Genomic DNA, 15,113 nt, shown 5'->3' on the forward strand with positions numbered 1-15,113 from the left:
GGCTTCAGGGAGGCGTCAGGAAGGCTTCAGGGAGGCTTCAGGGAGGCTTCAGGGAGGCTTCAGGAAGGCTTCAGGGAGGCGTCAGGAAGGCGTCAGGAAGGCTTCAGAAAGGCTTCAGGGAGGCGTCAGGGAGGCGTCAGGGAGGCGTCAGGAAGGCTTCAGGGAGGCTTCAGGGAGGCGTCAGGAAGGCTTCAGGGAGCCTCTTCGTGTCAACAGTAACGGGACGTCAGTTTAAGCGCACATTTGAAGCACCACAATTCTCAGTATTTATGCCATTAGCGACACATCTCTTGAATTAAAGATTAACTAATTAAATGCCTTTTATAAGTGTTGTAGTGTGGGTCGCGTCGCACCGCAAGTGTGTGTGTGTGTGTGTGTGTGTGTGTGTGTGTGTGTGTGTGTGTGCGTGTGTGTGTGTGTGTGTGTGTGTGTGTGTGTGTGTGTGTGTGTGTGTGTGTGTGTGTGTGTGTGTGTGTGTGTGTGTGTGTGTGTGTGTGTGTGGTCTAGAGGGACACATAGTTAGCGAGGATAAAGATACATGTACTGCTAGGTAAACAAGCGCCTGGGGGACATGTAGGCATTTTTAAGGCAGTTTAAAGGTGGACATGTTGGCCCCGTTAAGCGAGACTCCCGACATCCTAATCTACTGGTAACTCTTGATAAGTTGTGTCTGAGAGTTATGTTAGCGCCTTGAGCTCTCAGGCCAGAGTGGTCGGGGCTCTTGTTATCCCCCGCGGTAGACGGCTGATCTTGCTGTCTGTGTCACAGTGAGCACATGCAGGCTGGCTGTAATACTGGCACCGGATATGGTGTGTGGGAGTGTGGCCCGCCAGGGAAGGTAGCCACCAGAACAGAGCCCGTCCAGACGTGACCCTCGGGGTAACATTGGTATGACAGAGTGACACCATCCACGAGACCGGAGTCATGATTGGTTTCATAGTAACCGGGACACACACCAGTGACGCATCTAACTGATTTATATGACTGATTGGAAGATTAGCACTAGGTGTAGCAGCTGAGGGCCGCTGGCTTAGTGGCACCACAGTGCCAAGTAGGGTCAAGGAGACAAGAGGTGCCGGCACTAAGGTCGGTTCATTTGTTACCCACCCCATACCCATCCTGGGTATGGGGTGGGTAACACAAGCGGTGGAAAGGGTGACAGAGGCACACAATGGGCTCGGGGATCGAACCCCCACAATTCATATGTTGCTAAGCTTAGTTACAAAAACCTTGTTATGCTAGTTACAGACTTTATTGTATATTGTTACATCATCAATGGGTTCGAGACCAACCACAAGTACACTCTCAGATCTGAGCAACTGACAGATGTGGAGAGGTAGTCTGATATGATTGTCCTACACACCGTCCCCCATCCTGTGGGCAGCGGTGGATAGGTTACAACCACCCTCGCAGCAACCCGTCCTCTTAAAAATAACGTCGCTTTTCACTCGTATGAGCGCTATGGCCAAAAATGGACGTAATTTGAAACGAAATCGGCTCATGCAAGTGATGTTCTGTCCCGTTTTCTGTTTGAGTCCTCCGGCTTACTCGGAAAGGTTAGGAGAGGAAACTTTTAATTAACGTTTTTCATGACGTTTTGAAACTTTAGGAGAACTTTCTGCCCTCCTAACCTACCAGAGGTCCCTTAACTTATTGTTTTGAAAAAAAGAATCCCAAATTTATTTTCGATTTTTTTTCATTTTCAAATTATGCCCATTTTCGTCCATACGGGTAAACGGCCAAATTTAGTGGTAATTAGTAAGAGGAGAGGTTGCTCGAGCAACAGCCTGTTGGACCAAACTCTCACCTCCCGGGTAGGAGAGCTCCTACAGCCCCATTATGACACAAGCAAGGTGTACTACCTCTAGTTATCAAACTGAGCATATTTGGCTAACATTTCTGGGGCCAGATTCACGAAGCAGTTACGCAAGTACTGACGAACCTGTACATCTTTTCTCAATCTTTGGCGGCTTTGTTTACAATTATTATATAGTTAATGAGCTCCGAAGCACCAGGAGGCTGTTTATAACAATAACAACAGTTGAATCGGAGGTTTTCATGCTTGTAAACTGTTAAGTAAATGTAACCAAAGCCGTCAGATATTGAGGTACGTCAGATATAAGATGTACACGTTCGTAAGTACTTGCGTAACTGCTTCGTGAATCTGGGTCCTGGTAGTAGATCATTTTGAGTTCAATATTAGAGTCACCAATCTCGGTCAGTTGACAGTTGACAGTTGACAGTTGACAGTTGAGAGCATAACAAAGATGGCCACACAGGTGAGAATAATAATAATAATAATAACATTTTCTGGGAGTGACCAAGCAGACTATAATGTGTTGTGCTTGTTAATATCTCCAACTGGCTTGTTGCCTTGTTTATTTGATCTCTCTCCCTCTCCAAGTGTGAGGGAGAGAAGAGGGAGGGAGAGTGAGGGAGGGAGAGTGAGGGAGGGAGAGTGAGGGAGGGAGAGTGAGGGAGGGAGAGTGAGGGAGGGAGAGTGAGGGAGGGAGAGTGAGGGAGGGAGAGTGAGGGAGGGAGAGTGAGGGAGGGAGAGTGAGGGAGGGAGAGTGAGGGAGGGAGAGGGAGGAAGCATAACGTACTAAAAACTCCACACTCAGAATGGGGGGGGGAGCCTTTAGGGTGGTGATCAGTGAATGGTGGGAAGGTGGAGGGGGGGACAGGTGGAGGGACAGGTGGAGGGGGACAGGGAGACAGGTGGAAGAGGCGGGGCAAGGGGCAAGATAGAAATGTGTAAAAAGTGGAGTTCAGGAGAAAGAGTGGAGGGGAGGAAGGGGAGGGGACGCAGCAGCCATGACAGGAAGGGGGAGTAGGGGGGAAAAAGTCAGTGTTGGGGGTGGGTATGGGTGGTGTGGAGGGGAGGGGTGTAGGGGGTGGGGAGGGGTAGTGGGGGAGGGGGGGTGGGGGGGAGGGGTGTAATGGGTGGGGAGGGGTAGTGGGGGGCAAGAGAGGTGACCAACCACGTCTTCTTGGAGGAGGGAGGGAATTTTCAGGGGAAAGCGCCAAGCCATTACGACTATATAACACTGGGAAGGGGTCAGGATAAGGATTTGGGATGGGACGGGCGGGGGGGAGGGAAGGAATGGTCCCCAACCACTTGGACGGTCGGGGATTGAACGCCGACCTGCATGAAGCGAGGCCGTCGCTCTACCGTCCAGCCCAAGTGGCTGGGTACGCTGGCATACAGACGGGGATGTGATCACCTACACACACTCACCTAGACGTGTGTACACGGCTGAACAACGGCTCCCTGGCCCCACCTGTCCGTCTCTTGGATAACAAATGCAAACACTTTAATTCCTTTTATTTCTTATCGCGATAAGAGCATCAGGAAGCTGCGATAAGAGTAGGAGGAGGAGGTGATAAGAGCCAGGAGGAGGTGATAAGAGCCAGGAGGAGGCAATAAGAGCCAGGAGGAGGCAGGGTTGATAAGAGCCAGGGGGAGGCAGGGGTGATAAGAGCCAGGGGGAGGCAGGGGTGATAAGAGCCAGGAGGGAGGGTGAGGGACAGTAAGCCAGTAGCAGGGCTCCCACGGGGTAAGGTAGCCAGGGACTGATCTAGCAGGCTGGTGGTGCTCTACCCGGGGGGGGGGGCAGGCTGGGCCCTCTCTGGCGGGGAGGGGGAGGGAGGGGGGAGGGGGGACGTAGTTCACACCTAGCAGTTAATATCTGGGAATGAAGTCTAGCTCTTTGTTGCAACAGCTGGTGGTGATAGTGGTGGTGGTGACGGTGGTGGTGACGGTGGTGGTGATGGTGGTGGTGATGGTGGTGGTGATGGTGGTGGTGATGGTGGTGGTGGAGGGACAACTGAAGGGGGGGGGGCGTCTCAGTAAACAACAAGGCAACAAAGACAACTCACCAATTCTCCATATTTGATTTCGGGTCAGTAGCTGCGAGGCGCACACAGCGCTCTTGTTAATTTAACTGACTGATTGAACAACATGAGTAAGTAAGCTGAAGCACCAAGGGAGCCCCGAGAGTGAGCCCTGAAGCACACCATCTCCCACCAAGGGACCCCCCTAAAGTGAGCCCTGAAGCACACCATCTCCCACCAAGGGAGCCCCCTAAAGTGAGCCCTGAAGCACACCATCTCCCACCAAGGGAGCCCTGAGAGTGAGCCCTGAAGCACACCATCTCCCACCAAGGGACCCCCTAAAGTGAGCCCTGAAGCACACCATCTCCCACCAAGGGACCCCCCTAAAGTGAGCCCTGAAGCACACCATCTCCCACCAAGGGACCCCCCTAAAGTGAGCCCTGAAGCACACCATCTCCCACCAAGGGAGCCCCGAGAGTGAGCCCTGAAGCACACCATCTCTCACCAAGGGACCCCCCTAAAGTGAGCCCTGAAGCACACCATCTCCCACCAAGGGACCCCCCTAAAGTGAGCCCTGAAGCACACCATCTCCCACCAAGGGAACCCTGAGAGTGAGCCCTGAAGCACCTCGGGGACCCCTCCAGACGTGAGTGGAGCTCTCCAATATAGTGACCTCTCGACACAATGCAACAAAACCATTGGTATTGTCTTGACCAAACCTTGGTCACGCCGAGGCTGGAGTGTGTACCATCAGCCATCTCAAGAGACAAGTGAGGGTCGGCGAGTGAGTGTGCGTGCGTGGTGCACTCATTTAAATGTATTTACAATGTCGATAGCCAGCTCCTAAGCCCAGCTTTAATAGCTTCTTGTTTTCTAATGTGAGAACTAAGAGCCAGCCAGGCGGTCACATGCTGCCGGTAAGTCCGTCTCTCACCAAGGAAGTCAAGTCTTGACAGCGGCTCAACTCGCCCTAAGTCAGTGTTTTTATTGTCATGCTTCAATATTGTTTATAATATTTTACTTTACATGAAAAAGCTTATAAGTTTTCGTGAAAGCTCTGCACCGTAACTATTCGTAATTTCAGTTGTTATCGATTTGTATCAATGAGTTTTCCCTCGTGAGTTATGCGGCCGGTCATCTTGCTAGACGGAACTCGAGAACAGTAACATGGTACTGGACACAACTCTACAACAAACGGGAAGGATTGTGTAGCTATCACTGGTATTGTTTGAAGGACGTTAATGTGAGTTACTCTTTCGTTCTTTAAGAGACAATTCGTTACATTGAGCCAATCAGCGCCGTCTTGATCCGTCGATAACGAAGCGTTAGATTTTTTGGCGGGAAAGTGACGTCACAATGCCCATCATCCTCCCACTTTCCCGCCAATTATCCACAGCGTTCGAGCGCGCGCGGTAATCTGATCGAGATGAATTAAGCTTAATATATTTTGACAAACGTTAAATACCATGACGGCGCTATCGCTTCGCGGTTCTTTACTGCGGCATAAACAATTTTCGAAAGTACGCAGGAACCAACACATTCAATCGGCTCCGCGCCTGTTGCCGGGTGAAAGGCAACTCTCCCAGCTGACCAGACAACCACGGCCAGGCGAAGGATGGTAAAAAAGCAAGGATGACTAAGGAAAAGATCCCGTTGCTTGTAGCTCACCGGGATGATCATATAATTGTGGTGCCTCTTTACAGGTTCATTGTTCTGGTGTGTGGTGTGTGGTGTGGTGTGTGTGGTGTGTGGTGTGGTGTGTGTGGTGTGTGGTGTGGTGTGTGGTGTGGTGTGTGGTGTGTGGTGTGGTGTGTGGTGTGTGGTGTGGTGTGTGGTGTGTGGTATGTGTGGTGTGGTGTGTGGTGTGGTGCCTGCTGGCTGAGTGATGGTGCTCGCCGTCTAATATTGTTATTAATGTTACTCCCTACCACACACGAGGCCATTCATTGACAATGGTAACAAGGATATGTTCTGGGGAACATGGTACACATGTTCTGGGGATGTGTTATACTTGGCGGCGTGGGGGGTCATGGAGCACACAGCCAAGGAGGGGACACATTAAATTTTACTCCGTAAAAAATCCAACCTTTTAGCCTCACCAGAAACGTATGAACCCAACCAACCCACCAAACCTATCGAGCCCGACGCTTGGAACACGTTGGTATCTGTAAGCCCTTACTGTTCTTAATAGGTTGCATTTGTAACGTTTGTAGCGAGAACGTACAAAACGCGCCCTGCTAGTCGAGAGGACGGGTCGGTAAGCTTAGACAGCCTGAGGAAGCTGTAGGCTCCTTGTAGCCACAGTCTGACAGTGGCATCTTGTAGCCACAGTCTGACTGTGGCTCCCTGTAGCCACAGTCTGACTGTGGCATCTTGTAGCGACAGTCAGACTGTGGCATCTTGTAGCGACAGTCAGACTGTGGCATCTTGTAGCGACAGTCAGACTGTGGCATCTTGTAGCGACAGTCAGACTGTGGCATCTTGTAGCGACAGTCAGACTGTGGCTCCTTGTAGTGACAGTCAGGCAGGCGGGTGTCACTCTCTCTTCACTCCAGGAAGTGTTAGCCTACAGCGTGTTTACATAGGATAATATTACAGTCTCTGGTGCTCATCCCTGCGCTTGGATGTCGTTTGATTGTCTTAAAGGACACTGGCGGCATAATTCTATCTCAATTAAGATGCGGAAGGGAATATAGTATCTAAATTTTTGTTATCTTTTAATTTCATCAGCGGAGAATCTTGACCGGATCATCTTACAGTTATGCTCCCGGCGGCGGCCAGGTCGTGCTGCCGCGAGTGTGGCACTATAGTCACTTTCTTGTTTGTGTGAACACCGCCGGGCCCTCGGGAGAGTGCCAACCACACACCTGGCCCTCGGGAGAGTACCAGCTTCACACCTGGCCCTCGGGAGAGTGCCAGCTTCACACCTGGCCCTCGGGAGAGTGCCAACCACACACCTGGCCCTCGGGAGAGTGCCAGCCTTCTACCTGGCCCTCGGGAGAGTGTCAACCACACACCTGGACCTCGGGAGAGTGTCAACCACACACCTGGACCTCGGGAGAGTGTCAACCACACACCTGGCCCTCGGGAGAGTGCCAGCTTCACACCTGGCCCTCGGGAGAGTGCCAGCCACACACCTGGACCTCGGGAGAGTGCCAGCTTCACACCTGGCCCTCGGGAGAGTGCCAGCTTCACACCTGGCCCTCGGGAGAGTGCCAGCCACACACCTGGACCTCGGGAGAGTGCCAGCTTCACACCTGGCCCTCGGGAGAGTGCCAGCTTCACACCTGGCCCTCGGGAGAGTGCCAGCCACACACCTGGACCTCGGGAGAGTGCTAGCTTCACACCTGGCCCTCGGGAGAGTGCCAGCTTCACACCTGGCCCTCGGGAGAGTGCCAACCACACACCTGGCCCTCGGGAGAGTGCCAGCTTCACACCTGGCCCTCGGGAGAGTGCCAGCCACACACCTGGCCCTCGGGTGAGTGCCAGCCACACACCTGGCCCTCGGGAGAGTGCCAGCCACACACCTGGCCCTCGGGTGAGTGCCAGCCACACACCTGGCCCTCGGGAGAGTGACAACCACACACCTGGACCTCGGGAGAGTGTCAACCACACACCTGGCCCTCGGGAGAGTGCCAGCCACACACCTGGCCCTCGGGAGAGTGACAACCACACACCTGGACCTCGGGAGAGTGACAACCACACACCTGGACCTCGGGAGAGTGTCAACCACACACCTGGCCCTCGGGAGAGTGCCAGCCACACACCTGGCCCTCGGGAGAGTGACAACCACACACCTGGCCCTCGGGAGAGTGACAACCACACACCTGGCTTTCGGGAGAGTGCCAACCACACACCTGGCCCTCGGGAGAGTGCCAGCCACACACCTGGCCCTCGGGAGAGTGACAACCACACACCTGGCCCTCGGGAGAGTGCCAACCACACACCTGGCTTTCGGGAGAGTGCCAACCACACACCTGGCTTTCGGGAGAGTGCCAGCCACACACCTGGACCTCGGGAGAGTGTCAACCACACACCTGGCCCTCGGGACAGTGCCAACCACACACCTGGCCCTCGGGACAGTGCCAACCACACACCTGGCCCTCGGGAGAGTGTCAACCACACACCTGGCCCTCAGGAGTGACAACCACACACCTGGCCCTCGGGAGAGTGCCAGCCACACACCTGGCCCTCGGGAGAGTGCCAGCCACACACCTGGCCCTCGGGAGAGTGCCAACTTCACACCTGGCCCTCGGGAGAGTGCCAACCACACACCTGGCCCTCGGGAGAGTGCCAGCTTCACACCTGGCCCTCGGGAGAGTGCCAGCCACACACCTGGCCCTCGGGTGAGTGCCAGCCACACACCTGGCCCTCGGGAGAGTGCCAGCCACACACCTGGCCCTCGGGTGAGTGCCAGCCACACACCTGGCCCTCGGGAGAGTGACAACCACACACCTGGACCTCGGGAGAGTGTCAACCACACACCTGGCCCTCGGGAGAGTGCCAGCCACACACCTGGCCCTCGGGAGAGTGACAACCACACACCTGGACCTCGGGAGAGTGACAACCACACACCTGGACCTCGGGAGAGTGTCAACCACACACCTGGCCCTCGGGACAGTGCCAACCACACACCTGGTCCTCGGGAGAGTGCCAACCACACACCTGGCCCTCGGGAGAGTGTCAACCACACACCTGGCCCTCAGGAGAGTGACAACCACACACCTGGCCCTCGGGAGAGTGCCAGCCACACACCTGGCCCTCGGGAGAGTGCCAGCCACACACCTGGCCCTCGGGAGAGTGACAACCACACACCTGGCCCTCAGGAGAGTGACAACCACACACCTGGCCCTCGGGAGAGTGCCAGCCACACACCTGGCCCTCGGGAGAGTGCCAGCCACACACCTGGCCCTCGGGAGAGTGCCAGTCACACACCTGGTACAGACACTAACCACCATTGTCATTAGGCTACAGAGCTCCAGTAACGGGAAGAACCTCACTTATAGGAACATACTGAAGTGTTATCGGCCTCGCCTCACGACCACCAGCTGTTATCTAAAAATATAACAGAAGCCAGTCGAGAAATACAACGGTCGCAGAAGAAACATGTTTACGAAATCCTAATTTATCCCTTTCAGGATAACCAAAAAACTGGAAATTGTGTGCGAAATGTTGAGTCAGCCTCCACTGAGCGCCTAGTAAGCCTCCACTGAGCGCCGAGTCAGCCTCCACTGAGCGCCGAGTAAGCCTCCACTGAGCGCCGAGTCAGCCTCCACTGAGCGCCGAGTAAGCCTCCACTGAGCGCCGAGTCAGCCTCCACTGAGCGCCGAGTCAGCCTCCACTGAGCGCCTAGTAAGCCTCCACTGAGCGCCTAGTCAGCCTCCACTGAGCGCCTAGTCAGCCTCCACTGAGCGCCGAGTAAGCCTCCACTGAGCGCCGAGTAAGCCTCCACTGAGCGCCGAGACAGCCCTCGAGGGGCAGACGGAGCTCAAACAAGCGGTAGGAGTCCTGTTGTTATATCCACAATATAATTAGTAGTTCTAATCGTGACTCCGTGCTGAGCGGCAGGATAAGAGGACACCCTGGCCAGGAGTGCCCACAAGGAGTGCCATAATGAGTGCCACGTCTGACTGCACTCTCAGGTCTCCACAATAAAGCCATTACCGCTCATAACACAGATCTGGGTACTGGGGCCAGGAGGGTACCATGGCCAGGAGGGTACCATGGCCAGGAGGGTACCATGGCCAGGAGGGTACCATGGCCAGGAGGGTACCATGGCCAGGAGGGTACCATGGCCAGGAGGGTACCATGGCCAGGAGGGTACCATGGCCAGGAGGGTACCATGGCCAGGAGGGTACCATGGCCAGGAGGGTACCATGGCCAGGGGGGTACCATGGCCAGGAGGGTACCATGGCCAGGAGGGTACCATGGCCAGGAGGGTACCATGGCCAGGAGGGTACCATGGCCAGGAGGGTACCATGGCCAGGAGGGTACCATGGCCAGGAGGGTACCATGGCCAGGAGGGTACCATGGCCAGGAGGGTACTACTGGGGTGTGCTACTCTCATGACAGTTAAGATACACTGCAGACAGCGGGTGGAGGCAGGTACCCTGGGGGGGGGGGGGGAGTACCTGTAGCACGGGGGTGGAGGCAGGTACCCAGGGGGGGGGAGTACCTGTAGCACGGGGGTGGAGGTAGGTACCCTGGGGGGGGAGTACCTGTAGCACGGGGGTGGAGGCAGGTACCCTGGGGGGGAGTACCTGCAGCAGGGGGTGGAGGCAGGTACCCTGGGGGGGGAGTACCTGTAGCACGGGGGTGGAATCAGGTACCCTGGGGGGGGGGAGTACCTGTAGCACGGGGGTGGAGGCAGGTACCCTGGGGGGGGGGAGTACCTGCAGCAGGGGGTGGAGGCAGGTACCCTGGGGGGGGAGTACCTGTAGCACGGGGGTGGAGGCAGGTACCCTGGGGGGGGGGGAGTACCTGTAGCACGGGGGTGGAGGCAGGTACCCTGGGGGGGGAGTACCTGTAGCACGGGGGTGGAGGCAGGTACCCTGGGGGGGTGAGTACCTGCAGCAGGGGGTGGAGGCAGGTACCCTGGGGGGGTGGAGTACCTGTAGCACGGGGGTGGAGGCAGGTACCCTGGGGGGGGGAGTACCTGTAGCACGGGGGTGGAGGCAGGTACCCTGGGGGGGGAGTACCTGTAGCACGGGGGTGGAGGCAGGTACCCTGGGGGGGGAGTACCTGTAGCACGGGGGTGGAGGCAGGTACCCTGGGGGGGGAGTACCTGTAGCAGGGGGTGGAGGGCAGCAGCAGCAGGAGACGGTGCTGTAGCAGGAGGTGGAGGGCAGCAGCAGGAGGAGACGGTGCTGTAGCAGGGGGTGGAGGGCAGCAGCAGGGGGTGGAGGGCAGCAGCAGGGGGTGGAGGGCAGCAGCAGGGGGGGGGGACAGCCAGGCATGGCTCCAGGCACATTATGCAAAGAACTATATCGTTGTGTCATTAGTGGCGCCAAGGTGGGTGGAGCCCCTCGGTGCAGGTCTACCTCCACCACCACACTTGGCCATCCACCACCTTACTAATCCACCTAACCCATCGCCATATACTCACCCGGCGCCTTATCTGGCCTCACCCACCTCCCTCTCCCCCGGCGGTCATCACCCGTCACCTCCAGGTACTCGCTCTCTGCTGCTATCAGCGAAGGACCCACAATCACACAGCTCGCTGATCTGATACAAGTGTTTCGATAATTCCTATACTGGCATGATATGAGGGTTTGGCCAGGGAGGATATCACCTCGCGCGTGTGTGTGTGTGTGTGTGTGTGTGTGTGTGTGTGTGTGTGTGTGTGTGTGTGTGTGTGTGTGTGTGTGTGTGTGTGTGTGTGTGTGTGTGTGTGTGTACTCACCTAGTTGTACTCACCTAGTTGTGTTTGCGGGGGTTGAGCTCTGGCTCTTTGGTCCCGCCTCTCAACCGTCAATCAACAGGTGTACAGATTCCTGAGCCTATTGGGCTCTATCATATCTACATTTCAAACTGTGTATGGAGTCAGCCTCCACCACATCACTTCCTAATGCATTCCATTTGTCAACCACTCTGACACTAAAAAAGTTCTTTCTAATATCTCTGTGGCTCATTTGGGCACTCAGTTCCACCTGTGTCCCCTTGTGCGTGTTCCCCTTGTGTTAAATAGACTGTCTTTATCTACCCTATCAATTCCCTTCAGAATCTTGAATGTGGTGATCATGTCCCCCCTAACTCTTCTGTCTTCCTCTGTCTGTGTGTGTGTGTGTGTGTGTGTGTGTGTGTGTGTGTATGTGTGTATGTGTGTATGTGTGTATGTGTGTGTGTGTGTGTGTGTGTGTGTGTGTGTGTATGTGTGTATGTGTGTATGTGTGTGTGTGTGTGTGTGTGTGTGTGTGTGTGTGTGTGTGTGTGTGTGTGTGTGTGTGTGTGTGTGTGTGTGTGGAGGGGAGAGTATAAGGCCAAGGACACTAAGCAATTATTTCGCAGGTAAAGATAATATTTAATATCGCCCTAATTGAACTTTGTGTGCTTATAAACACCGTTTGTCTCAACCTGTTCCTTGATGATTCAATACCAGCGGTGCTGCCAAGTTGATCACATCCAAGTGCGACTTTAAATTCACGTTCGTATTGAAATATCTTTTGTATGTTCCTACTAAGACAGACTTAAGTCTCAGAAATTGCAATTTTGGAGATCAGGGCTGGAGGAAAATACCTTAAATAAGGCTAAGAACCCGAGGAATCCAGAATCAGGTCATGAACACGTATGGAAGAAAGTGCGAGCGCTAGGCTCTGAGGCTTCAACTACGGGGAACCAAATGAGTACAAGAGAATCATCAGCCAAAAACTGGAACTGGAAGAGATCCTAATATTACGAAGCCCGGAATCCAGCCCAGCCTGAAAACATTGGCCAAATGGTTCCTTCATCATAACTGAATTCGATCGAGCAGCGCTACACTCACTTCCTATGTTCAAAGTGCACCTCTCTAAATGCAAATAGAGATAATGCAAATAGAGACCGGGAGAGCCGGTCGGCCGAGCGGACAGCACGCTGGATATGTGATCCTGTGGTCCTGGGTTCGATCCCAGGCGCCGGCGAGAAACAATGGGCAGAGTTTCTTTCACCCTATGCCCCTGTTACCTAGCAGTAAAATAGGTACCTGGGTGTTAGTCAGCTGTCACGGGCTGCTTCCTGGGGGTGGAGGCCTGGTCGAGGACCGGGCCGCGGGGACACTAAAAAGCCCCGAAATCATCTCAAGATAACCTCAAGATAATTGGCAACAGAACCCTACCACCTATGACGCTATTGACACAAGCGCCTTAGGGGACGGCAGGAGCTTGGACGAGCACATCCCGAGGACGGTTGTGGACGGCAGGAGCTTGGACGAGCACATCCCGAGGACGGACTGATGCCCACGTCATCAATATCTGGCGGGAAGAAAATAGGGTGAGGGAAGACACCTGAGCCAGCTGGGCGCCGAAGAGGAAGGCAGTCTTGGTCTCTGTGATGAAGGTCTTATTGGCATCATAATCGCCTTAACACTTGACCTTGCATGAGTGGGCATGAGAGCGGGCAGTACTCATCATGAACCACCAACACCCCAGCCGAGAACTCTTCACTTGCTCAAGTGACTAGACACGTCTAACTTTTAACTATATCGCTCCTTATATAAAATAACTCCTTCAAATTTTTCCGCTTTCCCTCCATTGTTTCGAGGTCCACCTCGAGTTAAAATGTTCAGAGCCTTTTATATATCCGTATTGTTAAAGCTATTACTTAATGGGTAGACTTCCCGTGGCGCCTCTGACTGTACGTGTTGAGAGAATGTTACATTTAGTGTCTGGGAGACAAAGGTGGACAAGCTGAGAGAGAAGGGTCGGTGTTTGCCTGTGTGCTCTCCTCACTGTGCTTGTGGAGGCTGACCTTGGGGCGCTCTCGTCCCGCCCGTCAACCTTCAATCAACTAGTGTACAAGTTTAAGTTTTCTACTGGCCTTTGTCGCATCTATAGTTACGGTTTAATGTGAACAACTGTCGGGTTCTTAGTCCGCAACGTGTAAAAACAGCTGCAAGAAAATAAACAACCAATATAGACAGTTTCAAGTCTGACTGCAGAAAGATTAGCATCTTAAAGATGTATCTTCATGCATGTAAATGAAATAAAATAAGATACTAATAATTAGTTTCATTGTAGATTATAGTGAATAATGTTCTTTGAGTGTGTTTTGCCCTAGTGTGATCCCATTTATAAACACGTAATAAAGGTTCTTATAGACGCCCCTGGCAGCGCACAGAGAGGGATGACCTAGGCAATCTCCAGTGTTTACAACCTCCCTTATGGAGGGCCACCTTAAAGCTCAATTTACATTACCTCGCAAGACAACGACGTGACAAGTTATAAATCAGTGAAGAGCTATAAGAATAGGTATATAAATAGGGCTGGAAGATATATAAATAGGGCCGTGGGCACGGTGACCCTGGGAGCCATCAGCAGGTAAACGACACACTTTGCTGCCAGTTATTAAACAGTTTGTGAGATAGTAAGCACTACGAAGTTATTAACAATTGTTATTGTAATAACAAACCCAACGTTGTTTATTAACAATAACAACCTTGGGTTTGTGAAGTTCTAAACTTATAAACTGTTTAATATATGTTAACAAAGTCGCCATGATTGAGGAGAGATGTAGAGGTTTCGTCACTGGTTGTGCAAATGCTTGGGAGACTCTTGGCCATGGTTCCCAGTGGTCCTCAATGGATACATACACCCTGAAGGTTACCTTGCTGTGTATACCCACTTGTAGAGTTTACTGAAGTATACTTGCTGGTTGGTGAGGGGACAGGTGTCTGGGACTCCAGGCGGCGCCACCTCACGATGACCGCCTCACTTGCTGGTGCGTGAGTAGCCTCGTGTGCTGCCTACCCGTTCTACCTACTGACATAGGTAGTGCATGGGGGGGGGAGATGTGTAAAAGCCTGGTTTGTGTCTCGGAGAGGCTGCAGGATCCAAGTAAGTTAGGTACAACTTCTGGTTTCAGCTAACTCTTTTGACCATGTCGTAGCTCAGTCGATTAAGGCAGCGTCTGGGATGATCTCGGACGTAGGTTCGAATCCTCGTCACGGCCCCTGTGGATTTGTTCATTTAATGCATCACGCTATTGTGATTTCTGTGTGTAACTGGTATACAGATTCCTGAGCCTACTGGGCTCTATCAAATCTACATTTGAAACTGTGTATGGAGTCAGCCTCCACCACATCACTTCCTAATGCGTTCGTTCCATTTATTAACTACTCTGACACTGAAAAAATTCTTTTTAATGTCTCTGTGGCTCATTTGGGAACTAAGTTTCCACCTGTGTCCCCTTGTTCGTGTTCCACCCGTGCTGAAGAGTTTGTCTTTGTCCACCCTGTCAATTCCCCTGAGAATTTTGTAGGTGGTTATCATGTCTTCCCTTACTCTTCTGTCTTTCAGGGACGTGAGGTTCAGCTCCTTCAGCCTTTCCTCGTAGCTCATACCTCTCAGTTCCGGGACAAGTCTGATGGCATACCGCTGAATCTTCTTTAACTTAGTCTTGTGTTTAACTAGGTATGGACTCCAGGCTGGAGCTGCATACTCCAGGATTGGTTTTACATAAGTGGTATACAGGGTCCTAAACGATTCCTTACACAAGTTTCTAAAGGCAGTTCTTATGTTGGCCAACTTAGCATATGCCGCTGATGATATCCATTTGATGTGGGCCTCTGGGGGACAGGTTCGGTG

The 15,113-nt window shown here is 53.3% G+C and overlaps 1 protein-coding gene across 1 annotated transcript; it reads left to right on the forward strand.

The window, feature by feature from the left end:
- Positions 1 to 6,458: 6,458 nt before the first annotated feature.
- On the forward strand, positions 6,459 to 7,978 carry LOC138354599 (eukaryotic translation initiation factor 3 subunit A-like). Its single transcript, XM_069308974.1, has 2 exons — positions 6,459 to 6,463; positions 6,688 to 7,978. Exons 1-2 carry the CDS (start codon positions 6,459 to 6,461, stop codon positions 7,976 to 7,978), a joined length of 1,296 nt encoding a protein of 431 aa, XP_069165075.1.
- Positions 7,979 to 15,113: the final 7,135 nt, after the last annotated feature.

Source organism: Procambarus clarkii, chromosome 63, assembly GCF_040958095.1.
Source record: "Procambarus clarkii isolate CNS0578487 chromosome 63, FALCON_Pclarkii_2.0, whole genome shotgun sequence".
Lineage (NCBI taxonomy): Eukaryota > Metazoa > Arthropoda > Malacostraca > Decapoda > Cambaridae > Procambarus > Procambarus clarkii.